The sequence below is a fragment of the Rhincodon typus genome, chromosome 14, assembly GCF_021869965.1.
Source record: "Rhincodon typus isolate 14 chromosome 14, sRhiTyp1.1, whole genome shotgun sequence".
Lineage (NCBI taxonomy): Eukaryota > Metazoa > Chordata > Chondrichthyes > Orectolobiformes > Rhincodontidae > Rhincodon > Rhincodon typus.
Window position 1 is genome coordinate 17630600 of NC_063345.1, and position 26646 is coordinate 17657245.

The 26646-nt window shown below is 42.6% G+C and overlaps 1 protein-coding gene across 5 annotated transcripts in view; it reads right to left on the reverse strand.

Moving 5' to 3' along the window:
- col4a6 (collagen, type IV, alpha 6) overlaps window positions 1–26646 on the reverse strand; it is a 380416-nt gene that overhangs the window by 106633 nt on the left and 247137 nt on the right. For 4 of the 5 annotated variants that reach the window (XM_048605112.1, XM_048605109.1, XM_048605110.1 and 1 more), the window contains 6 exons: window positions 21052–21153; window positions 17698–17751; window positions 17290–17352; window positions 7949–7993; window positions 4149–4202; window positions 1631–1700 (listed from right to left, as the gene is read on the reverse strand). In XM_048605112.1, coding sequence (XP_048461069.1) covers window positions 1631–1700; window positions 4149–4202; window positions 7949–7993; window positions 17290–17352; window positions 17698–17751; window positions 21052–21153 — 388 coding nt within the window. Of the gene's footprint in view, window positions 1–1630; window positions 1701–4148; window positions 4203–7948; window positions 7994–17289; window positions 17353–17697; window positions 17752–21051; window positions 21154–21723; window positions 21817–26646 lie in introns of all 5 variants that reach the window. The other variant, XM_048605111.1, reaches the window with a different exon arrangement.

A 26646-nucleotide genomic window follows, 5' to 3' on the forward strand; every position in this document is an offset into this window, starting at 1 on the left:
TTTCCACCTCTTCTCTTCCTTCCCATGCATTTGATGACAATGCTCACCAGCTGCCCCAATAAAGCTTTATGTGGCTCAGTGTCAAATCTTTTCTGATAAGGCTCCCTTAAAGGCTCTTTGAACATTTAATTATATTTCAGATGCTGGACAAATGCAAGTTTTAGTTGAATTATCCAGTCTCCTGGCCAGGCCAGGCTTTCCTTCAGCTCAAAAAACAAATCAGGTGAAACTGTTCTACAACATCAAGTGTAAAACAGGTTTGTGGTGCCATGCAGTTAATATTTCACTCTGCCTGATCATTTTTCTACTAAAGTTCATAGAACTACAATTCAACGTTTATCTGGAAACCTGTTACCTAATTTCTGTTGCGTTTACTTGGCTTAAAATGAAAAATCTTGACAATATTGTCCCAATCAATCTAAAATAATAGCTGTTGACAGTGTATAACAGACTTATGATTCACTTGAACAAATGAACAAACGAACAAGTACAGCACAGGAACAGGCCCTTGGGCCATCCAAGCCTGTGCCGACCATCATGCCCTAATTAATCTAAAAACAAACCTGACATTTTTGATCCGTATCCCTCTATTCCCTCCCTATTCATGTACCCATCTAGGTGCCTCTTAAGTGTCTTCAGTGTGCCCACTTCCACCACCTCTTCTGGCAGTGCATTCCAGGCTGTTACCATTCTCTGCGTGAAAAACTTCCCTCACACATTTCCCTTAAACTTTCTCCCTCTGACCTTGAACCAGTGCACCCTTGTAATTGAAACTTCAACACTGGGAAAATGCCTCCGACCACCCCATCCTATCTATGCCTCTCATAACTTTGTAGACCTCTATCAGGTCTCCTCTCAGCCACCATCTTTCCAGTAAAAACAATCCTAGTCTTTTTAACCTTTCCTCATAGTCAATGCCCTGGAGACCAGGCAACATCCTGGTGAACCTTTTTTGTACTCTCTCCAAAGACTCCACATCCTTTTGGTAGTGTTTTGACCAAAACTGCACACAATACTCCAAATGCAGCCTAATAAGGGTTTTATATAACTGCAAAACGTTTTGCCAACTTCAAGTCCATTTCACACTGACTTCACACGCTCCCACCCAGTATTCTCATACTTAGCAACTGTAAGTGGAAATTTTACTTAGAGGGCCATATTTATTTTAATCAAAATAATGTAAGACTCAGATGCCAGTGAAAATGCGTTGTGACAAAAATCCATTTAGAATAATTAAGAGGAAAATCCACAATTCACTCCCAATATTATTTTCCAACTGCCAGTAGGCAACGGGGAGGCACCAAAGGAAGGAGAAGGAATAAATGTCCACGGAAAAGTTAACCACAATCAGGTACCTTCCTTCACTGAGATACAGCAGCACTTGCACTCCCCTGCAGTCCTGGTCCTGTCTGTTTTTTTAAAACAGAGAATAATGCTGGAAATTCACAGGAAATATGTGTTGCTCAGACATCAAAATAAGATTAAATACTTCAAGGGAAGCACATGAGAAATGGTCTGGAATGCAATGGGATCTTGTTATTTCTCACTACATTGCACAATGAAGATAAAGTTTTATACTGTCCGTATAAATTTTGATTATTAATAAAATAAATCATTAGTTAGTCTGTACCTTTAACAAGAGCACCACCTCCATCTATGTAAGCTGGGGGTCCTGGTGGACCCACATCACCCTGGTCACCCTATAAAGCAGAAAACAATATCATTAGATGTTACATTAAATTTCCCACAAAAACATGCATATGTTTTGAGCACCTGCCGAGAAAGAGATTTGCTGTTGAAACTGTTCAGCTTGCTTTCATCAGGGCAAAATCTCAAGAACACCAAATTTCAAAGGGAACAACGATTTATATGGCATGAGAAAAGGCTGCTGACTGGTTGGCAACTGACTAATTAATCCCTGAACTTCTCTTTCAATTCGAACCAGTGATTGTTTAATAAGTTGACTCTTCTCCTATGCTGTAGCAATATCAATGGATCATCTACTAACAGGATGCCATCAAGTCAAAATGAGGTTCTGCTTACTGCACAAATGCGTACTGTTGTGCATAAATTTCAGTGCTGGATCAATACCAAATATATGGGCTGTACATACCAAAGACAAGTGGATTGTTATCAAACACCAGCTTTTTGGTTCTTCACATCAGACAGACTACTGCAACATTAATCAAATCCATATATGTGAAACTTAAAGATAGTGTCCAATTTTAAGTGTGACTCTGCAATTGGACAACGTTTACTGAAGAAAATGGTTTTGCTAAGAACTATACTAAAAACTATGTAAGATTACTTTGCAAAGTAGCTCATTTATACTTCTGAGAAGCTACATACATTCATTCATGGGCTTGGTCCTTGGAAACAGGAAGAATATGACTAGGCATTGCAACTTTGTCAACCAAATAAAACCACGGTGGTCAACTCCCCACCACTGCCTACCTGCACTCACCTATGACCATCCCACCTACCTTCCCCAGCCCCACACCCCCCCATCTATTTCTGAGCTCCCTTCCCCTTCCCTATTTCTGAAGAAGGGTCCTGACCCGAAACGTCAACTTTCCTGTTCCTCTGATGCTGCCTGGCCTGCTGTGTTCTTCCAGCTCCACACTGTGTTATCTCTGACTCCAGCATCGGCAGTTCTTACTATCTCTACGATGGTCAACTATTCCGTGGTGAATTCTGCTTGGTAACGTCTCAACCAATCAGAATCCATTTGCCGTTCAATCAGCACTATCTTCTCATGTAGAAATTGTTGTTTCTTTAGTGGTTTGACATTCTTGTGAATCTGCCCTGATGAGTAGAAGACAAAAAAGCTTTGGCAGCATATCTCCTTTTCTCAGTGATAGTCAAATTCTGTTCTGCCAGACCATTCTGTACATGCATTTTGATATTGTAGATATTACAGGCAATTATGAATAGAACAGTGGAATCTATTGCACAAATTCCCATAATGTCTTATTTCTGAGCACACTTCAGATCATTCTTGAGTTGGCAATGTAGTCCAACTTGTCATAATATCAAGTTATTAATGTAGTCCAAACATCCAACACTATTGATGAAATTTCTCTCTCAACTCTCCCCACCAGCTTATCGGAGGGGGTTAATGAGGAATTCCAGATCCTGGGACATCTTTTAACCTTACCATCTGTTCAATCATCAAAACCTTGAAGCTATACCACCTCAGAAATTCTTCAAGCAACTTACAGAGCCACTGCTAAGCCCAACACCAAGGTATATTGCCCACAATGTGGGATTCCCAATCAAATTCCAACCACAATTTTTATCTTTGCTATTTTGTTCTTGATGGCTTAGTTCAGCTGTTGGGTTTCTTTATCTGATGGAAACCTGCAGTTGTTTCACACATATCCCTTCTTGATTTTGTCAGGAATTGGACTAGTTGCAGCCAGGAAGAAGTGCTTTGAAGCAGCCAGTACAAAATGCTAGAGAGCAGACTGGAGATGTAATTTCCAACAGCTGCTCATCTCACTACTTGTGGATAAGTTCTTCATATAATTTTGCGCTTCTCCCATATGTATTCAGCTAGGATCAGAAGCCCCACTAAGGTAGGAAACCAAATCCTGTGCCTCATGTTAGGCAATGGATCAACGCTCCAATATGGTGCTCTACAAGTTAACAGAAACATTCCAAACTTGACAAATGGGCTGTACTATATTAACAGGAGTCCTAAAATGACTTAGAAAGCGAAAAACCTCTTCTTACTGCTCTTGATTGCTATGCAGTGATCCCTGCTAAAGTAGGTTATGTTACAAATATTGTGCAAAGATAGGAATTGGCTTGACAATGACAATCCCATTGCTGAATATCATCTAGCTCTAACTTCACATGTGAAGGATGTGTAATTGGCAGAGGCACCTTAGAGCAAGGGGAGAGAACTGGAAACTAAAGGGGAATAAAACAGCCCTTCTCTTCAAAAGTTGCCTGCCCTGAAACATGTGCCATACAACTGACAAACGCAGAAAGCTTCATTCCATTGAAACAGAAACATGAATTGAAGCATGTCACTCAAGAGACTAATTCATCATCTACACATCTTCACCATTAGGGCTTGCAACAATCAAGCAGAAAATACATTATTTCTATTGATTTGTTTTTGAAATATGTTCAAAACCTACCTTCATTCCTGGGAAACCATCTCTTCCACTTGCTCCAGGGAAGCCTGGTTGGCCCTTCAAAACATTTTGATTTGCAAATTAAATTCAACAACTTGAAAACCCGATTGAAACACTTTCACATTAGAGTGTGGTGTGCTTAGGGCTTATTGGTTTTGCAAGGTGAAAACAAAGAGGATATCGACACACACGTATTAGGAGCACCACAACCATGGAAGAGGTTTCATAGAGGAGCAACAAGGAAACCAGCTTCAAGAGTAAAAACATTAACTTATGAGAAAAGATTGACAGATGTGAATTTGATCTTAAAATAGAGAAAAGAAAATTGGGAAGGATTTGTCCAAAGTAATGTTTATACAGTTGGCTTCAGGGATTTGGCAGCTTAAAATTCCATCCATGAAGTCAGTTTCCAATTAAATGTTGATGATATACACTAATGGAGTACCAGCACTCCCTTCAAATTGATGCAGTGTGTTCTAACTACATGATGCATTGCAGCAACTCAGCCTAGGTCTGAATGCCGGTAGTTGGTGGGTACAAGGGTATTAAACATTTTGTTCAAATATAATTTTGTTTGCTGATAACAGTTAACTGAAATCTATAGCTTAAGTGTTTTAGTTCCCTGCCTTACGTAGGGTTTTAACAAGGTATTCACTAGAGAGCAGTTGGGCTTATTTAATTAAAGAAGCAGTTGAAACCAGTTCAGATCAGGTAATAAGGAGCACATAAATACAGCCAGCCAATTCACTGAATGGTAAGACAGCATTAATCTTTCTGTCCAAAACATGTAGTTGACAGAGTAGGCTCAAGAAGCCGAGTGCTCTTTGTTTATATGTACACACAATCTCATTTGACAACACCTTCCAAACCCATGACCTTTACCATCTAGAAGGGCAAGGCACAGGAAAAGCACACTTGCAAGTGCCTGTCCAAGTCACACATCATCCTTACCTGGTGCTATATCGCCATTCCTTCTTTATAACAGAGTCAAAAGCCTGGAACTCCCTCACTAACAACACTGCAATGGTTCAAAAAGGTAATTCACCACAAGTTTCTCCAGGGCCATTCGGGATGGATAGCAAATGATAGCATAGCTGGCAACATCCACATCCCAGAAACAAATAGAAAAGGATGCTAACATAGATGGCAGAAGAAGATTTTTCTGGCAGTATTTTACTGTTGCTTGGAATGAGTTACAGGCTCTTGGATATAAGATATAAGAGAGAAATTCGGAAGGCAAAGAGGGGACATGAGATAGCATTGGTAGATAAGATTAAGGATAATCCAAAAAGATTCTACAAATACATTAAGAGAAAGAGGGTAACTAGAGAGAGGATAGGACCTCTTAAAGATCAAGGAGGTCATCTTTGTGTTGAACCCCAGGAGATGGGAGAGATATTAAACAAATATTTTGCATCAATTTTCACTGTGGAGAAATAAATGGAGTCTAGAGAATGCAGACAAATAAACTTTGATGTTTTAAAAACAGTTCACATTGCAGAAGAGTAAGTTTGGGAGGTCTTAGAGAACATAAAGGTGGATAAATCTCCAGGACCGGATCTAATGTATCCCAGAACGTTGTGGAAAGTAAGGGAGGAAATTTCGAGACCCCTTACAGAAATATTTCCATCATCTATAACTACAGGTGAGGTGCCTGATGACTGGAGGGCAGTTAATGTTGTACCTTTGTTTAAGAAAGCCTGTAAGGAGAAACTGGGGAACGGTAGACCTGTGAGTCTGACTTCAGCTGTGGATAAATTGTTGGAGGTGATTACATTGGCAAAAATTGATTAAGCATAGTCAGCATGGTTTTGTGTGAGGAAAATCGTGTCTCACAAACTTGATTGCATGTTTTGAGGAAGTTACCAGAAAGATTGATGATGGCACAGCATTAGACATTGGTTACTTGGACTTTAGTAAAACTTTGACAAGGTTCAGTATGGTAGACTAATTAGTAAAGTTGGGTCACATGGGATTCTTGGTGAGCTTGCCAATTGGACACATAATTGGCCTAACGACAGGAGACTGAGAGTAATGGGATCGGTGCTTGGTCCTCTTTTGTTTGTCATTTATATAAATGATTTAGATGAGAGTATAGAAGAAATGGTTAGTAAAATTGGTGGCATATTAGATAGTGAAGAAGGTTTTCTATGATTGCAAAATGATCTTGATCAAATGGGTAAATAGGCTGAAAAATGGTAGATGGAGTTCAATTTGTGTAAATGCGAGGTATCGCATTTTGATACAACAAACAAGGGTAGGGCTTATACAATTAATGGTAGAGCCTTGGGTAGAGTTGTAGAACAGAGAAACCTAGTGGTGCAGGTACATAATTCTTTGAAGTTTGCATCACATATGGACAGAATGGTTATAAAAATGTTTGGCTTGCTTGCCTACATTTCTCAGTCCTTTGAGTATGGGAGTTGGGAAGTCATGCTAAGGTTGTACAGGACATTGGTGAGGGCTCTTCTGCAATTCTGTGTCCAGTTCTAGTCACCCAGTTATAGGAAAGATATTATTAAGCTGGAGAGGATTCAGAAGAGATTTATCAGGATGTTGTCGGGTATGGGAGGTTTGAGTTATAAAGAAAGGCTGGATAGGCTGGGACATTTTTCACTGGAGCATTGGAGGTTGAGAGGCATCCTGAAAGAAGTTTATAAAATAGTGATAGGTACAGATAGAGTTAATGATAGTTGTCTTTTCCCAAGGATGGGGGATTTCAAGACTAGTGATCACATTTTTAAGGTGAGAGGAGAGAAATTTAAAAAAGATATGAGGCAAATTTTTTACGAAGAGGGTGGTTTGCATGTGGAATGGACTTCCTGAGAAAGCTGTGGACGCTGTTACAGTTATAATGTTTAAAAGACACTTGGATAGATACATGAATAGGAAAGGCTTGGAGGGATATGGGCCAGGAGCGCGCAGGTTGGACTAGTTTGGTTTGGGATTATGTTCGGCAGGGATTGGTTGGATCGAGGGGTCTGTTTCTGTGCTGTAGGACTCTATGACTCTATGGAGTGAGCGTGGCTTCGCTGCAATAATTCTTAGATGGCTTCCTTCATTTGGTGAATATTACTACATGCTAAAGGTTGGTGCAATGTTGGGTTCATACTTTGTGGTCACAGCGATATTTTGAGCATGCTTTGTTTGATTTGGATCTGAGAGGAATTCTGTTGATTATTTTCCCATATAGGTCCATTTGTTTTCTTGAGCCTGATATTTTTCCCTCTCTCATGTGTCTGGGAAGGAATGCTGCGTGTACTCATGTTGAATTATACCATGTCAATTCAGGACAGGTTCGCTGGACTAGCTACTTTTTTCCTTTATGTCTTTACCCATGAAAGAAAGATACGACAATTATCTGCAATTTTGTAGGAAGTTGAGTTTTACAAATCTTCAGAACCTTACAAAATGAATTATTTTTTATGTTGATTAACTCCTTTAGAAAAAGGCCATATGGTTCCAATGGTATAGCAGTCACAGATCTTACTTAGTGGTTCTAATCATGTTAGCAATGTGACAATGTCAATGGGGGTGGGGGAATAAATGGTCAAAGATGAATAATAAAATTTTAGATCATAATATGAAGAGGAAGTTTTACAAGTAGTCATTCACCTATTCTGAGTGGTACACACAACTCATTCAATTGCAAATGCTGACAGGATGAATAATAGCCTTTTACATTTATCTAGCTTTGAATAGCAGACAGCTAAGTACAAACGAGTACATGTATGAATGAGTACAATGGCAAGTCTTTTAAGATATTAATCCAGCAATTTGCAGAAGACTCCAAGGGCACTTACCTTCCTTCCTGGAATTCCAGGTGATCCATCTGAGCCAAAAGAGCCCTGTGGAAGAATAAAGAATGCATCAATACATAACCCACATGTTAGTAAACTATTCAGGTACTTCATGCAGCATGACGCCCTACCTCTGGAGTCCGTCAAGATCTATCTTTGATCTTCACTCTCTTTTCCAATTACATGATGCCCTAAATCACACCAAATGAAGACATGGCACAAGTTCCGACATCTATAATGAGGGAATCACTGCCTTTTTTTGACCCAAATTATTTTGTGATCTCAGACATGACGTGATTTTTGGTGAAGCACCATTTGCTTCAGTTAAACATTAGGAAATCTAAAGCCATTTTTCTCAGCCTCCACCAGAAACTCTGTGCCTTTGCTGCCAGTTCCATCCTCCAACCTCAACCACTGTGTCAGATGGAGTTCAACTGTTTGCAACATCGACCGTCCAATTCATCTTCATGGTCTCAGAGACCAGCACCATCAACTTATCACTCTTAAACACACCTCTGCTACATACCACCATCCTCAGAATGCTCCATTTTCCCACCTTTCTTTCCAAATCCTTTCATTTCACAATGTTGGAAATTTGAGTCCCTTTACAACTAAATTTTTCTGGTACTTCTTGGGTAGCAGTGACCTCATGTAATTGTTGCTTCAGCAATTACTTCACTGCCCTGAACATGAACAAGTTCTTAAACACAGACAAACAGCAAATTAAAAAGGTAAATATTACTTCTTGGGCTTCTTGAGCTACTTAGGAGTCATGAGAGGTCCTGAATGTTGTGTAATTATCAGTGAACATCCCCAGTTCTGATCTTATAGAAGGAAGCAGGTAATTAATGAAGCAATTTATGATGAAGGAAACTACCTTGAGGAATTTCTGCACAGATGTCCGGAGCTGAGATGACAGACCTCCAACAATCACAACCATCTTCCTTTCTGCCAGGTATGACTCCAACCAGCATTTCCTTTGTGGTAGCCCTCCCTGTCAACCCCAAAGGCTTTGCATCTTTCCAAGTCCCACCCAACCTGTCTACATAGGTCAACATCTGCCCACCTCCCATTGTCCCTCCCTGCCCCAGCCAAAGAAGTTGACATGACAGACCTGTAGTGCATTGACCCCCTCGGTCCTTTGAAGCCAGGGTGTTGTTGACCATTGATGATCCTACTCTCTTGTGTGACCCCTTTCTTTCCTATGTTGTGCCATATCCCACCCCCCCCCCACATATTAAATTGGCCTCCTTCAGTATCGTCATTCCCCTCTGCATCACTGCTCCCTGACTCCAACCCCGACATTCCCCAATTTCTTTCCCACAGAAGTGGCCTCTGATAACATCACCCTCTCTCTCTACCCACCTTTTAATGACATTTAATGGATGGACACTCCAGACTGACCATGGTCCACCCTATTATGCAATGAATGATGAGTGTCCAGATGCTTGACTTATATCTGTACAGCTCCCCAACTATGTTCCTGGGACCCCCTGGACTGGTTTCATCAGACCTACAGGCTTGACGGCAGCTATAAACAATAAACATTTGGATGAACAATAATGGGCATGGGGGAGCAGGAGTCAAATCAAGGAACTTTCATCGGGGAATAGATTCAGAAAAGAAAGTATATTCTTGAATAATTAAAAGAATCAAAGAAAGGAATCAATTAAAATTTCAACAAAAGAAAAATTAAAGCACTAAAGCAAATGTATTTCAAAGAGCAGTTTTAGAAGTAAAGAGGGACTGATTGGAGCATTGGTACAGAGTAGAAAGAAGCAGATCACATCAAAATATTGTCACTGCCTGTGTACTGAATTTGCCTTCAACTACCTTCTGCAATCTCCTTCCTGTGCCTTAAGCATGCATATTCTCAAGATCATCTATCTATTTGCATGTAGATTTTTAATACTTACCATGTAACAAAAATATTGAACTCTTCTGACTGGGTCATCCTGGATGTGCATAATGAGCTGTGAATAGTATTCTATCTATGATCTTATCCAATTGTCACATGGGAAGGAAAGCTGGAGAACATAAATGAATGCTGTTTTCTTTGCAGCCTCAAAAGCCAAAAGATCAGATGTTTTGGATGCCTAATGTTAAGACCAAATTACAAACTATGCAAGTATTATCACTGAACAAGACTTAAACTGGGGTTCGTTGCTGTCCAACAGAATAGATAAAGCAGTGATTTGATGAAGGATTTTAAAAATAGGAAGGAAGACAATGGATAAAACAGGCTATTTCTATGATTTAAAGATCTATAACGGAGCTTCCTAAAGTGAAGGTTGGGACCCTAAGTGAAGGTCCTGAGCTGGAATTTTGAGGTCATGAAGTTCTCAAGCACCAATGACTATCATGGATCTCTGAGTTCTAACAGTTGTTCTCTCATTTTAACAGACAGACCCTGACCCTGACAGGTGCACCTCCCACCCTAATACGCTGGATCTCACAGGAACTCCTCCACTCCACTCAGTTCTCACTTAGTGGGTCATGTCAATTTTCAAGCCTCAAAATGAAGTCACCACAGGAAAACATTTTGGAAGTGTTAATCTATATCTCGTGGATGGAAGTAACAGACCAACCAAATTAAATTTAGGTGGGCGGGAAAGCCCTTTTCACGCAGGGGGTTGTAAAACTGTGGAACAGAGAATCAGAATTAGTGATACAAATGAAAGTGAACTGCAGATCTCCTCTGTACATTTACTGAGGTGCTGCACTTCATCCTGAATATTCTGGGGCAAACCATGAACATTTGAAGACAGGGTCTAGGAGATGGTGTCAAGTCTATTACCAAGATTTTGAGTCATAGTCAGTGTTTGGGATTCAATTTATTCAGATTTTTCAGACAGCTCTTTGGCTTAAGCATAGGGCTGTTGCTTTTCCCAGTGAGGCAGGATCTGATTCAAAGTTGCTTGAACATCTTGTGGCTTGATTCTGCACTCTTGTCGGCTGGATTCCAATACCAACCTTTCAGAATCGGTTAAATGGCTTCTCTTCTTCTTCATATTTATGCCCAATGCCCAAGGCCCAAGGCTGAGCCACAGCACTGTGACCTCCACCATAGGTAGGTCAAGAAAAAAGGTAAGACTCAGTCACAACTCTGCGATCTCACCTTGCACAGGAGAGCAAGACAGCTCCCTAATCCATCCCAACCAGAACTGGGATCAGGATCAGGATAAAATGTCATCCACACCATCCATCCAGCCAACAAAGCTAACCAGACTCCCATGAGTCTGAGTTGCTACGGCAACATTCACTTTTACATAATTATCTAACTTTCACATCCACATTGCAGTCTGGACAGTAAAGGCTCCAATTTCTTTCCATCACATGGTTGACCAGGAATTTTACAAGTTGACACTCAACCTGTTTGGCCACATTATGAATGCACCTTCTTTGGCCATCAAGTCTTGGAGGAGGACCTGAACCTGCAGGTTTTGGATCCGAGGCAGCCACTGCCCCACAAGACCTCCTAAATACTTTTTCAATGAAATGAAAATAACCAGACATGATAATGGAGTGGGAATGTGACACCATATGGAGGGTAAACACCAAACATGATCTGGTTGAGCAGAATGGCTTGTTTCCGACTTGCAATTTCTATCTAATTCATCTACATTCTCAAAGGCAATAAAGGATAACAGGTGACAAGCCTTAACACTATCCAGGCTAAGCTTTATCAGATCTAACTGTTCCATGCAATGTGAACACAGTATGATCTTTGTCAAAGTCTTGTTTTGCCATGAGAAATCTTGGACAAAAGAGCCATCCCAGTGGTTTGAAATATCTCCAGAGATGCAGTGTAGTCAAATCTGCTTCACTTTTGTGAATAATATTGTTAGACCACAAAATAGCACTGCTTCATCATCTCTTGAACCTACATGATCTGAAGCCTTGTGAAGGAACAAAGATCTAAATATATAGAGTTGATACTGTACAGGCATGTTCAGTTCAAAGTTATTTTCAAATTAAATTTAGAGCAAGATAACTTTTTTGACAGGCAGCAAAACCAACAATGCAAACACAACATTTTTCATTCCCTACACAACAATGCGAATTTGCCAATGAGAAATACACACATAGAGAAGATGGTTCTCCACTTCGCACTATTACACTGACACATAACCATACAATGCCAGCCCTTATAATTAAAACTGCAATCACACAAAAGAGTATTTGGCACCAAGGCTTATTATTTTATCAGGACCTCCACCTTCACAACGTTGTTTTGTTTGAGGGTCACTGGATTCAAAACGTTAACTCTGCTTTCTCTCCCTGATGCTGCCAGACCTGCTGAGTTTCTCCAGCAATATGCGTTTTTATTAATTGCATTCCTGATGGACATCCTTACTTTAAAATAACTCATATCTATAACAAGTTTGATGCTTGGATTCTTTCATAACTAACGATTAGCTATCCCTTCAGAATTTATCTAGTTCCATAATTTATATTTTTCATTTAAGCACCAAATTGTATGTGTTTTCATTCTAAAAAAATTGGTTCATTTAGTTTTCTGCATTAAATGCTCAGTGAACCCTACTCCTATCCCCGTTTGGTGGGGGTGTAGTTATTGATAAATTTCACCCAGTCCCTTTTAGTATCTGGGAAAATTATACTCTAGCTAAAATCTAATTGAAAATAAATATCAGGAGTAAGCTAATAACCCAAACTGATTCCAAAGCTTTAATTGGGTCAGTCAGTGGACCTGTTTGCTGTCTTTGAATCTGGCTTTAGCTAGCTGAGGCTGAGGGAAATTAGTTGAGAGGTATTCATAATCCTATATAGCTCCATGAATGGATCTATGTTTACATTATATTGTAACTTCTTCTTGTGAATTCCAAAGAAGGCCATCAGACCTGAGGACATGTTTTGAATCTGAATGATTTTCAGGAATCTAGATGCTAAGTTCAGGGATTCTATCCTTAAATCTTTCCAATTCTCTCTCCTCTTTAAGATCCTCAACAATGCCTGCCACTTCCTATCTCAAAATCTCCTGCTTTGGGTAGTAGTCAGGTTGTCTTTGATTATGCTCCTGTGGAGTTCCTCTGGGGATTCCCACATTAAAATTCCTATTTCAGTGGTATTTCTAACCTGCAAAATCTATGTTGGCGCCTTGTAACCCTCTTTACAGCCAAGCTACCTCCAGGTGCCACTTTCCTCTCTCTCAGTGAGAATGGGAGTCAGAGCAGTGAGAACCATTTATGTCTGTGTCACTACATCTGTTTATTTAGTCCAGTGGTACAGCAAGCCTCAGATATCAGGGGAAGCAATGGTCTAGTGATATTATCACTGGACCATTAATCCAGAGACCCAGATAACATTCGGGGGACCCAGAATCCCACTGTGACAGATGGTGGAATTGACCTCAATAAATATCATGAAAAAAGAATCTAATGATGACCTTTTTTTTCTACTCATTTGTGGGATGTGGGCATCTCTGGCCGGCCAGCATTTCTTGCCTATCCCTAGTTGCCCTTGAGAAGGTGGTGGTGAGCTGCCTTCTTGAGCCGCTGCAGTCCTCCTGCTGTGGGTTGATCTACAATGCAATTAGGGAGGGAATTCCAGGATGTTGACCCAGCAACAGTGAAGGAACGGCGATATATTTCCAAGTCAGGATGGTGAGTGGCTTGGAGGGGAACTTGGAGGTGGTGGTGTTCCCATATGTTTGATGCCCTTGTCCTTCTAGATGGAAGTGGTCTTGGGTTTGGAAGGTGCTGTCTGAGGATTTTTGGGAATTTCTGCAGTGCATCGTGTAGATAGTATACACTGCTGCAACTGAGCGTTGGTGGTGGAGGGAGTGAATGTTTGTGGATGTAGTGCCAATCAAGCGGGCTGCTTTGTCCTGGATAGTGTCAAGCTTCTTGAGTGTTGTTGGAGCTGCAATCATCCAGGCAAGTGGGGAGTATTCCATCACACTCCTGACTTGTGCCTTGTAGATGGTGGACAGGCTTTGAGGAGTCAGGAGGTGAGTTACTCACCGCAGTATTCCCAGCTTCTGGCCTGCTCTTGTTTATGTAGTGAGTCTAGTTGGGTTTCTGGTCAATGATAACACTCAGGATTGCGAATGGTGTTGAACATTGCGCAATCATTGGCGAACATCCCCACTTCTGACCTTATGATGGAGGGAAGGTCATTGATGAACCAGCTGAAGATGGTTGGGCCTAGGACACTACTCTGAGGAACTCCTGCAGAGATATCCTGGGGCTGAGATGACTGACCTCCAACAAGTATGACCATCTTCCTATGTGTCAGGTCTGACTCCAACCACTGGAGAGTTTACCCCCTGATACGCATTGATTCAAGTTTTACTAGGGCTCCTCGATGCCACACTCGGTCAAATGCAGCCTTGATATCAAGTCTGTCACTCTCACATCACCTCTGAAATTCAGCTCTTTTGTCCATGTTTGAACCAAGGCTGTAATCAGGTCAGGAGCTGAGTGGTCCTGGTGGAACCCAAACTGAGTGTCACTGAGCAGGTTATTGCTGAGGAGGTGTTGCTTGATAGCGCTGTTGATGGCATCTTCCATCGCTTTACTGATGATCGAGAGTAGACTGATGGGGCGGTAATTGGTCGGGTTGGATTTGTCCTGCTTTTTGTGTACAGGACATACTTGGGCAATTTTCCACATTGTTGGGTAGATACCAGTGTTGTAACTGTACTGGAACAGCTTGGCTAAGGGAGTGGCAAGTTCTGGAGCACAAGTCTTCAGTACTATTGCTGGCATGTTGTCAGGGCCGGTAGCCTTTGCAGTATCCAGTGTCTCCAACCGTTTCTTGATATCACGTGGAGTGAATCGAATTGGCTGAAGACTGGTATCTGTGATGCTGGGGACCACTGGAGGAGGCCGAGATGGATCATCCACTCGGCACTTCTGGCTGAAGATTGCTGCAAATGTTTCAGCCTTATCTTTTGCATTGATGCGCTGGGCTCTTCCATCATTGAGGATGGGGATACTTGCAGAACCTCCTCCTCCACCACTGATTGTCCACCACTGTTCACGACCAGATGTGGCAGGACTGCAGAGCTTAGATCTGATCCATTGGTTGTGGGATTGCTTAGCTCTGTCTATCACTTGCTGCTTTCACTGTTTGGCATGCAAGTAGTCCTGTTTGGTGGCTTCACCAGGTTGATACCTTATCTTCAGGTCTGCCTGGTGCTGCTCCTGGCACGCCCTCCTGCACTCTCCTTTAAACCAGAGTTGATCCCCTGGTTTGATGATAATGGTTGAGTGGGGGATATGCCAGGCCATGAGGTTACAGATTGTGCTGGAGTACAATTCTGCTGCTGTTGATGGCACACAGCGCCTCATGGATGCCCAGTCTTGAGTTGCTGGATCTGTTCGAAGTCTGTCCCATTTAGCACGGTGATAGTGCCATACAACACGATGGATGGTATTCTCACTGTGAAGGTGGGAGTCTCCACAAGGACTGTGCAATGGTCACTGTTACTGATACTGTCATAGAGAGATCCAACCGCAGCTAGCAGATTAGTCAGGGTGAGGTCAAGTATGTTTTTCCCTCTTGTTGGTTCCCTCACCACCTGCTGCAGACCCAATCTAGCAGCTATGTCTTTTAGGACCCGACCAGCTCGATCAGTTGTGCTGCTGCTGAGCCACTCTTGGTGGTGGACATTGAAATCCCCTACCTAGAGTACATTTTGTGCCCGTGCCATCCTCAGTGCTTCCTCCAAGTATTGCTCAACATTGAGGAGTACTGAGTCATCAGCTGAGGAAGGACAGTATGTGGTAATCAGCAGGAGGTTTCCTTGTCCTTGTTTACCCTGAAGCCATCAGACTTCATGAGGCCCAGAGTAAATATTGAGGACACCCAGGGGCAACTCCCTCCCGGCTGTATACCACTGTGCCGCTACCTCTTCTGGGTCTGTCCTGCCACTGAGACAGGACATATCCAGGGATAGTGATGGTCGTGTCTGGGACATTGTCCGTAAGGTATGATTCTGTGAGTATGACAATGTCAGGCTGTTACTTGACTAGTCTGTAAGACAGCTCTCCCAATTTTGGCACTAGCCCCCAGATGTTAGTGAGGAGGACTTTGCAGGGTCGACAGGGCTGTTTCTGCCTTTGTCTTCTTTGCCTAGGTCGATGCCGGGTTATCCGTCCAGTTTCATTTCTTTGAGACTTGTAGCGATTGGTACAACTGAGTGGCTTGCTACGCCATTTCAGACGGCAATTGAGAGTCAACCACATTGCTGTGGGTCTGGAGTCACATGTAGGCATGTCCCATGTAGGAGTCACATGTCCCTGAAGGGCATTTGTGAACCAGATGGGTTTTTCCAACAATCGGCAATGGTGATCAGTAGATTCTTCATGCAAGACTTTCTTTTTCTAATTATTGAATTCAAATTCCATCATCTGCCGTGGTGGGATTCGAACCCAGGTCCCCAGAACATTAGCTGGGTTTCTGGATTAATAGTCGAGCGATAATACCACTAGGCCATCGCCTTCCCTACCACAAATCTATTCTCAATTGTCAATTGTCAGAAAAAGCCATTTGATTCACTAATGTTCTTTAGGGAGGAAACTGCCATCCTTACCTGGTCTGGCCTACATGTGACTCCAGACCCACAGCAATGTGGATGACTCAACTGCTCTCTAGGCTATTAGGGATAGGCAATAAATGCTGCCTGACCAGCAATGCCCTCATCCCATGAATGAATGATGAAAAAAAAACGGTCAACTTTCTAAATGCCAGGATGCCTGCTGGAGGGGACATATTGGAAAATTAACATGCTGTCCATGATGGATACTTATAGAGAATATGGAAATCTGGGTAGCACAGTGGCTCAGTGGTTAGCACTGCTGCCTCACAACGCCAGGGATCCGGGTTTGCTTCCACCCTCAGGCAACTGTCTGGGTGGAGTCTGCACATTCTCCCCGTGTCTGTGTGGGTTTCTTCCAGGTGCTCCAGTTCCCTCCCACAGTCCAAAGATGTTCAGGTTCAGTGGATTGGCTATGCTAAATAGCCTATAGTGTACAAGTTAGGTGGATTAGCTGGGTTATAGGATTGGGGATGGGATGCTCGTTGGAGGGTTGATGGGCCAATGGTCTGCTTCGACACTGGAGGGATTCTGTATATGGTCTTGGTGGATGAAGCACCACACTGCAAGCACTAATTCAGAAAGCTGGGCCATAGGTTTCAGTACTGTTCTCCCCTTTTGCATAATGATTGCTAAGGTTCTTTCAATAGATATCAACCCATACTGATTTCTTTTGCAGTGATACGCCGCTGTTAAGGAACATCTTTCATCCCCTCCCCTTAAACTCAGCAGAATGAGAATATATGACGATTGGCAATTTAGTTAAAATGTTGCTCCGTACCCTCGGGCCTGGGAGACCAGGGATTCCTTTCTCTCCTTTTGCTCTAGTTCCATCCGAATATCCCTGGAAAAGAAGGAAGGCAATAGTTACATGAGGCTAGATTTCACTTTGATAGAAACTCATCATATTAAACAGTAAAAACACATGGGTGTTTGATGAACGGCACAGATATGATGAGCCGAATATCTGTGCCATTGAAGTGACCCAGGAGGAGGAGACACATGAAAGTCACCAGTACTTGCAGCAGAGAGCTATCACATCTGAAAAGGAGATCTGGGAGAGAATCACAGAGGGGGAGAGACATTTACAACATTCACATCTCTCTTCTCCCCCTCCCAGTTTGCGAGTGATGTACGGATGGTACGGAGCACCACAAACCCCACATGGATGACAGAACGAAACATTTACCGGAGGGCCACGATATCCAGGTCTTCCAAGAGGACCAGGTAATCCTTTATCACCCTGTGAGAGAGGAGACCAAACATTATGATACTGATCATCTCAAATGATGCTCAGAACTGTAAAACCTGCTCAAAGACCTTTCTTCCCGACAACTACCTCCCCCAACTCACCAATCTCAAAACCTTACTAGCACAATATCTTTCTACAAGAAATAGAAGCCAACATTGTCAATACGCAACAAAATCAAAATTTACTAATGAACACAAACATTTTTACCAAATGGACTATTTAATATTGTGTGTAAATTATCTTTCTTGTCTAGTATTCAACAATTCACCACAGCTTCTATGAGTAACAGATAGGTAGCCAGCAACATTATTGGACCAGAATTTGCCCCTCATTCAGAAAAGATATGCATAATTACATCACTTTGCGTTTGTCACTTACTTCTTATTAAGGTATTTGCATTACTCGATCTCAGAGTGATTTATGTTACATATCCTAACCAGACATCAGTTAACTGGACAGCTTATTTGTGATGCATAGTTTCACCAACAATGCAGATTTTATTCCTACACTAGCTGAGATAACCACAAAGGTCCCACCCTTTCAACCTCACCCCTCACTTGAGGTATGGTGACCCTCAGGTTCAACCATCACTGGTCCTCTTTCTCTTATGAGAGAGCAGTCATTTCAGACTGGAGATTTTTCGAGTCCTAAAGTTATTTCGGCAAAGTTATTCAAAAAAACCATCCCCTTTCAGTGAAGTAGGACCTCTTTCTTATTATATCACCTTGCTCCGCTCTTGTACAGTTTCTATATCTTCCTGAGTGTCAATAGTGTCAATAGCTTGATTGTTACCCCCTTTAATCATTTGTCCAGCCAGACTGGATTGCCATTTAAAGTTAAAGCAGCATCCAAAGGGAGAAAATTTAAAATATGCCCATGTCTGAGTCTTGCCAATCCTGACACTATATTTCCACATGACATTGTATCGACTGCATTTACAATAAATGGTTGTCAGGTACCTGACTACAGAATTCAGCAATTCCTGAGTTACCCACAAATTGAGTCCTTCAATGAGAAATTATTCAATTATTCCTTCTGTAGCCTCAACGCCCACATCACATTCCTCTCGATTCAGCATTTCAGCAGAAGTCTACATACTCACATTTGAGGTGTCCCATTCAAACTTCATGGGAAGGAAGCATTTGGCAGCTCTTCATCTGGCCTTCTTCGGGAAGCTGCACATTTCCGAAGTACACTCAACTACATCGATCCTTTCTGTACAAAATACTGACTTTCTCTCCAATTCCACCATTTGAACTATGGTTTTAAAGCATAAGTCCGTAAAACCATAAGACATAGGAGCAGAAATTAGGCCATTCAGCCCATCGAGTCTGCTCCACCATTCAATCATGGCTGATAAGTTCCTCAACCCCATTCTCCTGCTTTCTCCCCGTAACCCTTTGTGCCCTTGATAATTAAGAACCTATCTATCTCAGTCTTAAATGTACTCAATGACCTGGCCTCCACAGCCTTCTGTGGCAGTGAATTCCATAGATTCACCACTCTCTGGCTGAAGAAGTTTCTCCTTATCTCCGTTCTAAAAGGTCTTCCCTTTACTCTAAGGCTGTGCCCTCGGGTCCTAGACTCTCCTACCAATGGAAGCATCTTCCCAACATCCACTTTGTCCAGGCCATTCAGTATTCTGAAAGTTTCAATTAGATCCCCCCTCATCCTTCTAAACACCAATGAGTATAGTCCCAGAGTCCTCAAACGTTCCTTATATGTTAAACTTTCCATTCCTGGGACCATTCTCGTGAACCTCCTCTGAACCCGCTCCAGGGCCAGTACATCCTTCCTGAGATATGGGGCCCAAAACTGCACACAATACTCCAAATGTGGCCTGACCAGAGCCTTATAAAGCCTCAGTAGTACATCCCTGCTTTTATATTCAAGTCCTCTCAAAATAAATGCCAACATTGCATTTGCCTTCCTGACTACTGACTCAATCTGCAAGTTTACCTTGAGAGAATCCTGGCCTAGAAGTCCCAAGTCTCTTTGCACTTCAGCGGTCTTACTTAACAACATTTAGTTGAAGATTAGATTGTTTTGCCCACTCTTGGGACTGCTATGTGGAATTAGCTAGAAATATCCAGCATAGAAATAGACCCTGAGGCCAACAGGTCTAAACTGACATCTATGTCACATACAAACATGCTCCCACTTGACACCATCTGACGCAATCAGCATTTCCTTCCACCCCTTTCTCCCTCATATTATTGTCCAGCTTCCCCTTCAATCCGTCAGTGTGGTGAGATCAGTATCTGTATTCTTCATAAGTATTTGCTGGGAGGAATTCAGGCAATTTTCCACAGGAAATGGCAGAGAAAGTAAATGGCCTAACAGTGTTATTTGAATTATATTTTGACCTGGCTCTTTTGTGTTATGGATGTCAGGATCTTCTTGTTTCATATTGCAGTTGGTAGTTTGCAATGATTTCAAGTAGGAATGACACAAAGTGTCAGATAATAATCCTCAAAAGGCAGGTTGTGAATGGAAAACTCAGATAATATGAACCAGCAATTCCATTTAGAAGCACAGATAAAGGGATAATGGGTTACAGCTGCATTACAAACTGATTCATGAAAAGTGAGTGGAATAGGGTACAAGGATAGGTGAGAATGTGGAGTTGAGGCTATAACCAAATGATGTAATTGAGCAGACTTGAGGGGCTGAATGGCATACTTCTCCTCCTAATTTGTATGCTCATATGTTTAACAGGTTCTGTAACCAGCATACAACACTGTCACATCAGTGTCAGGAAGGGTGTCTGAAAGTGGGAATTGTTATTACGAAGTTTTTAGTCTAAATTGCTTCAAAGGTTGCTTCTTCAAATTGCAGTGTAGAGAGATGACATGGCTGTAATGTTTCCAAGTGAAATATGACTAGACAAAGTCTCATCCTGTGGGAAAGTCCATAACCTATGCGTAATTGAAAACCACACTCATTGAAGCCATAGAATGGGCCAGAGTGGGAAATCAGCATTGAGGAAACAACTCAGAGACTCAGAGCAAGGCTGAGGGCGGGGGACTTACAGCCTGCATCCAACACCTTCTACTTCTGACTCTTAAATTGCCTGATCGAATATTGATGCAAAACAAAGAGATTTTTGTTGTCTAGCGGGCATCGTGATGAGTATAATCATCACTTCCATGTCCTAATATAGCAAGGACTGCCAATAACGTTTTGTCCACAGAATGTCTGGACTTGCTTCTGGACGGAGAGTCTAAATTTACACTGAGATGTCAATTACCCTTCCCAGCCGCGACCGACCTCTATTTTTGTTCCACAAACCTTTTCACCTCTGTCCCCTTTTGGAAATCCAGGTTGTCCACCAAACTCAAGTTGTCCGGTGGCAGGTGGTGGGCCTGGAGGACCTGGCAGACCCACATCTCCCTGAGGTGTAGCAATCAGGAAGGAAGCTTAAATTTTTTTTTGAATCAAACAAAACAAACGTTACCTGTGACCGTGATAACCCTGGTAGGAAATGGGGCACTGAACTGAGGGGTACCATTGTTGCTTTGGGTTGGAATGGGTCATATCCAATGCCTGTCAACTCTTAACTGGCCTTGTTTTGCTCCACATAAGGACATGTTATTTATTAGGATCAGATCCCCGATGCAACTATTAAACTTTCAGTTTTCTTGTACACAGTAATGTCATCCATTGATCACATATTCAAAAATGACATTAGCTCTTTAGGTCAGTGGACCTCTGTTGAAAAGAAATTCTGTAAAACACAATCTATTCAGAATGCTACGAACTGGAAGTGCTCATAGCTCCTTAACCAGGTCAGATAGTGCACTCATTGACTAATGACCAACAAGAAGGATATAATGCTATGTTAACTATAATGAAGGAATGTATGACTAAATCTCCTAAATTAGGAGAGGAATAGTGTCCAACAAGCCCCATTTCCTCCAGGACTACCATCCACTCAGTTCACAGCTCGTTCCCAAGTGTTACCTTCTCTCCTACGATTGAGAAGTTTAGCCCAGGCCCTGAGCCCTGTGGGATAGTTCCTGGGCAGCCGGGAAGGCCTGGAAGGCCTACATCACCCTGAGTTCAGGGAGGGTGGAAGGAGGGAGGAGGGGGCAAAAGTTAGTTACGGTTAGTGTCAGAAACGGTTTCAGTGTATTACAGACAAAAGTAACAATTTTGAAAAGTTAACTATTTTCACCTTCCAACCACCAGAGGGAAAGATCATTTTTTTTTGGAAAAAAAGCAACAGTGGTAAACAAGATGGTTCGGAAACAGATGTGCCAAGTAAAAATATCGAAGATAGTCCAGTGGACTATCAGAGAGTGGTATACAGTATAAACTGCCACAGTGATTACCAACATATTGAATTCACTACCTCCTTGGGATCTTCAGGAGGGTGTAGAGTATTAATAAAGGTCACTCTTTTCAATGCAGAAATGGGGGCTGATAAAAGTGCCATCCATTGGTCTCAACTTTTCCTCATCATGGTATCACATGTTCACTGACAGAGACTGAACATGATTTAATCTCATGCTGAGCAGCGTGAGAGAGGAGGGAGGATACTCAAACAGGGAAACAAAAACAAGTGGGAAAAGGCAGAGTAAAATAATAAGAACCCCTCTTGGAAAAACGTGGTGGAAAGGTTACGTATGATTATTTTCCAGACATACTTGACAAATGTTTCCATATATAACATTTGAAAAATGTGTGATTAATAACCAGGTTAATTTGTGCTGGTACAGGGATCGGCCTGGCCCTCCAAGCAGGATCCCATCTGAAGGGCATCGAAAACAAGGTTGTTCAAATGGAAAGAAATCAAAGGCTCATGGGCAAGATGCCACAGTGGTAAAAGGGAAGAGAAGCAAAGCTGAAATAAAACAAATTTTGGAACAAATTTTGGGAATTAGATGATGGCAAGGTTTAGATTTAAAAGCCCATTGGCAACAGAGGGAAAGGAAGATTTGGTGACAGAGATAAGGAAATGAATGGAGAGATAAGGAAAGGAAAGGATGAGATAAAGAACAGCAGATAGCACAACAAGTCAAGATTGGAACAAAGTGAGAATGCAAACAGGAGGGAGAAGACCAACAATTCCTTTTGTTCCAAAAGAACTATAAAAAAAAGGAATTGAGATCGCAGATGTGGTAATCTGGATCCTGTCACAAGGGGCCAACCCCTGCAATTGAGAGTAGTTACACGCAGCGATTGAGATTTCAGCAGCAGAATGGTGTAGTGTGTTAATTGAGCTGAACATGAAGGGCAGAAGGTAAGCTAGAGTTTGGGAAATGGGTGATTCAGCACATGACATCTATCATGTCAAAAATAGCAACACATTGGGACACGGAGCGTGTGATGTCAATGGAAGCACAATACATTCTAAAGTCATCAGTCCAAAGGGAGCTTGGCAGCTATTGGCAGCAGGTGTCTGGTTCAATTACCACCAGTACAATGCTACAGTTTTCCCGAACTTCTTCTTTCCTCTCTTGATCTCCTGAAGTAGTGACTTTAGCTGGCTTATGCAATCATGGGTATCAGCCAGTATCTAAGCTTCATGTGAAATTGGCTACTTTCAGGCCATTATTCACAAATGAAGGGCCTGTCCTTACCTTACAAGCACACCGTCTTGTAATAGTCACTGAAGATTTTAACTCCCTTCTAGTTCATCTAGAGCTCTTCCACTGACAGCCCAGTGTGTCCAGCTGGCTCCTCTTACACTCTAGCCAACTGAAATTTTTCTTGAAACCCTTCTTCCCAATCCCACTGACCTTCCTGGGTCACACCAGCTCTACTGCCAATCTAGTTCTACCAGTGCCCCGGCAACTCCTGTTAACATTTAACAGTTGTACAGAGCTGGTATTCAGCTTCATTTTCTTTCCTTGTCTTGCTTGGCATCTTCCAGAACTGTAGGAGCTTTAAGAAGATTGGAATTACATGACCCATGACAACGCACAAAATACCCTAAGTATTTGGGAGAGATGGGGAGTCCGAATTAAAATAATGATAATTTAGAGGAGCATCACTGCACTGAGGAACATTCAAGCAGGATCAGGTTCTGGACCACTCTGTTCTTAACACTGCCTTCACAGTGACACAATTTGGTGGGACAGCTCACAGCCTTTCATGCTGCCTTTCACCTTTTGAACATTTCACCCCCTCCCTCCTGACAGGTGGACTAAAGGCCAAGAGCTGCCAAGCCTTGTTCACAACGTGAGGATCACATCATTAAAAACGGTGATTGTAATCACAGCGGAGAGCCAGTGGCAAGGTGATTACGCGGTCAGTGCAGCTTGAAGGGTCTCAACACACACACACACTATCTGTTTAAAAAGCAAATGAGAATGAAGTCAGTGAGGCATTGGTTAGGGTGGTTAGAGATCCAGCCATTGTATCTAGCTGCTTATTAAAACTACATCCAAACAGCACAGACAGCAAGGGCACAGTTGCTCTGCTTCAATATTTTATATAGGCATCTGCATTTTCAGTACATTTTTTTCCCCTTTCTGTTGAGTTGACTGGTACAGCTAACCTTCGTTGCTCAGCATTTTGATTTGGTCCCTGTCTACTCCCTGACACTTCTAAGTTGCAGCCAACCCCACTCTATTTTTAAAAAGAATATCACCTTGTTTAAAAAATGATCAGGATAAACTCAATTGTGATATCTGCAATGTTAGGAGCTGGACATAAGGTAATGATGCACAGAGACATCTGGGTGTTCAGGTCCATTGTACCCTGAAGGTGGCAATCCAGGTCGATAGAGTGGTCAAGAAGGCATACGCATGCTTTCATTCATTGGACGGGGTATTGAGTACAAGAGTTGGCAGGCCATGTTACAGTTGTATAGGACTTTGGTTCGAGCACATTTGGAATACTGCGTACAGTTCTGGTCGCCACATTACCAAAAGGATGTGGATGCTTTGGAGAGGGTGCAGAGGAGGTTCACCAGGATGTTGCCTGGTATGGAGGGCGCTAGCTATGAAGAGAGGTTGAGTAGATTAGGATTATTTACATTAGAAAGATGGAGGTTGAGGGGGAACCTGATTGAGGTCTACAAAATCATGAGAGGTATGGACAGGGTGGAGAACAAGAAGCTTTTTCCCAGAGTGGGGGACTCAATTACTAGGGGGTCACGATTTCAAGGTGAGAGGGGAAAAGTTTAAGGGAGATATGCGTGGAAAGTTCTTTACGCAGAGGATGGCGGGTGCCTGGGACGCGTTGCCAGCAGAGGTGGTAGAGGCGGGCACGATAGCATCATTTAAGATGTATCTAGACAGACACATGAATGGGCAGGGAGCAGAGGGATACAGATCCTTGGAAAATAGGCGACAGGTTTAGATAGAGGATCTGGATCGGCGCAGGCTTGGAGGGCCAAAGGGCCTGTTCCTGTGCTGTAATTTTCTTTGATCTTTGATCTTTAAAATGAAATTGTTCTTGTTGGAGTTAATGGGTTTTTAAACAGTCAGTCAAGGCAGTAGTAACGTTTAGATCCTATAGGTGGCACTGCTGAGCTAATATGCCACCAGCTCTGCAGCGCCTCTGACTGGAGATTTGTAACACTGCAGTTCAATTTAAGGTATAAAGTTCACCCAAGGGTTAACAAGAAATAAGAATCTCGCCCAGGTAATTCACAAAAATTGAATGGACTTAGTCTGAAATTATTCTTAAAGTGTTTAACATTCCCAAAAGTGAAGGAGGCAGCAGCGGTTTAGAAAAAGGCCAGTTTGAAGATATAAGTCATTGGGGATTGAGTGGGGCAGTGTTTGTTCAATCTTCAGGGATAGAATTGATCCCAGCCCATCCAATGCTGTGGATGTCTTCTTTGTTTATAGGTTCTAAGGGTATTTTGTGAAATAACTTTGCATGAATCAGCTTCAAGTGACCACGCTACAGTCTGGCACCAATTGAAGACACCAATTGAAGACAACCCTAATGGATATTTTTAATCAACTTACTCAGTTACACTGTGATAGGTATGATTTGAACCCTGGCCTTCTGGCCCAGGGACATGACCACTGTGCCACAAGAGCCCTGATGTTACATTGGTAATCTTACATACAAAAGTAGGTGAGGAAATCTGGACTAAGTCTCACTAGTGCAGTAAAGGGATTCTCCTCTGATGTTACTGTCAAAATTATAACTAAGAGAGTTCTACTTTCTGTCGAACTGTGTTGTACCTAATGTGGGATCAGCCAGTTCAAGCAGTGGGTGACTGCAATGGGGAAATGTTCCACTTCATAACCACCAGCACCTTATCATTTTACGGGCCAGAATACCCATCAAATCCTTCTCAAAAAAGTTTTGGTTTCTTCAATTAATTACTTTCAAATAATGTTTGGTCAAGAAAAGCAAGGGGAGAAGGAAGAGGTAACAAGGTGCAGAGGTAACACAGCAGGCCAAGCAGCATCAGAGGACAGGAAGGCCAACGCTTCGGGCCTAGACCCTCTGAAGAAGTCTGCCATTGAAACTGGTGCTCCCATCCCCACCGCCTTGCTAAACCGATCTCCCAAACTCCCAAACTCCCTTCCCTACCCCACCGCCAACTAAACCGATCTCACTCACAACCCTCCCTCCCCCACTGACCCAATCTCCCACACTCCCCCACTGACCCAATCTCCCACACTCCCCTCCCCCACTCACCCAATCTCCCACACTCCCCTTCCCCACTGACCTAATCCCCCACACTCCCCTCCCCCACTGACCCAACCTCCCACACTCCCCTCCCCCACTAATCTAATCTCCCACATTCCCCTCCCCTGCTTACCCAATCTCCCATACTCCCTTCCGCTGACCCAATCTCCCAAACTACCCCGCCCCACTGATCCAATCTCCCATACTACCCCGCCCCACTGATCCAATCTCCCATACTCCCCTCCCCCGCTGACCCAATCTCCCACACTCCCATCCTCCCCT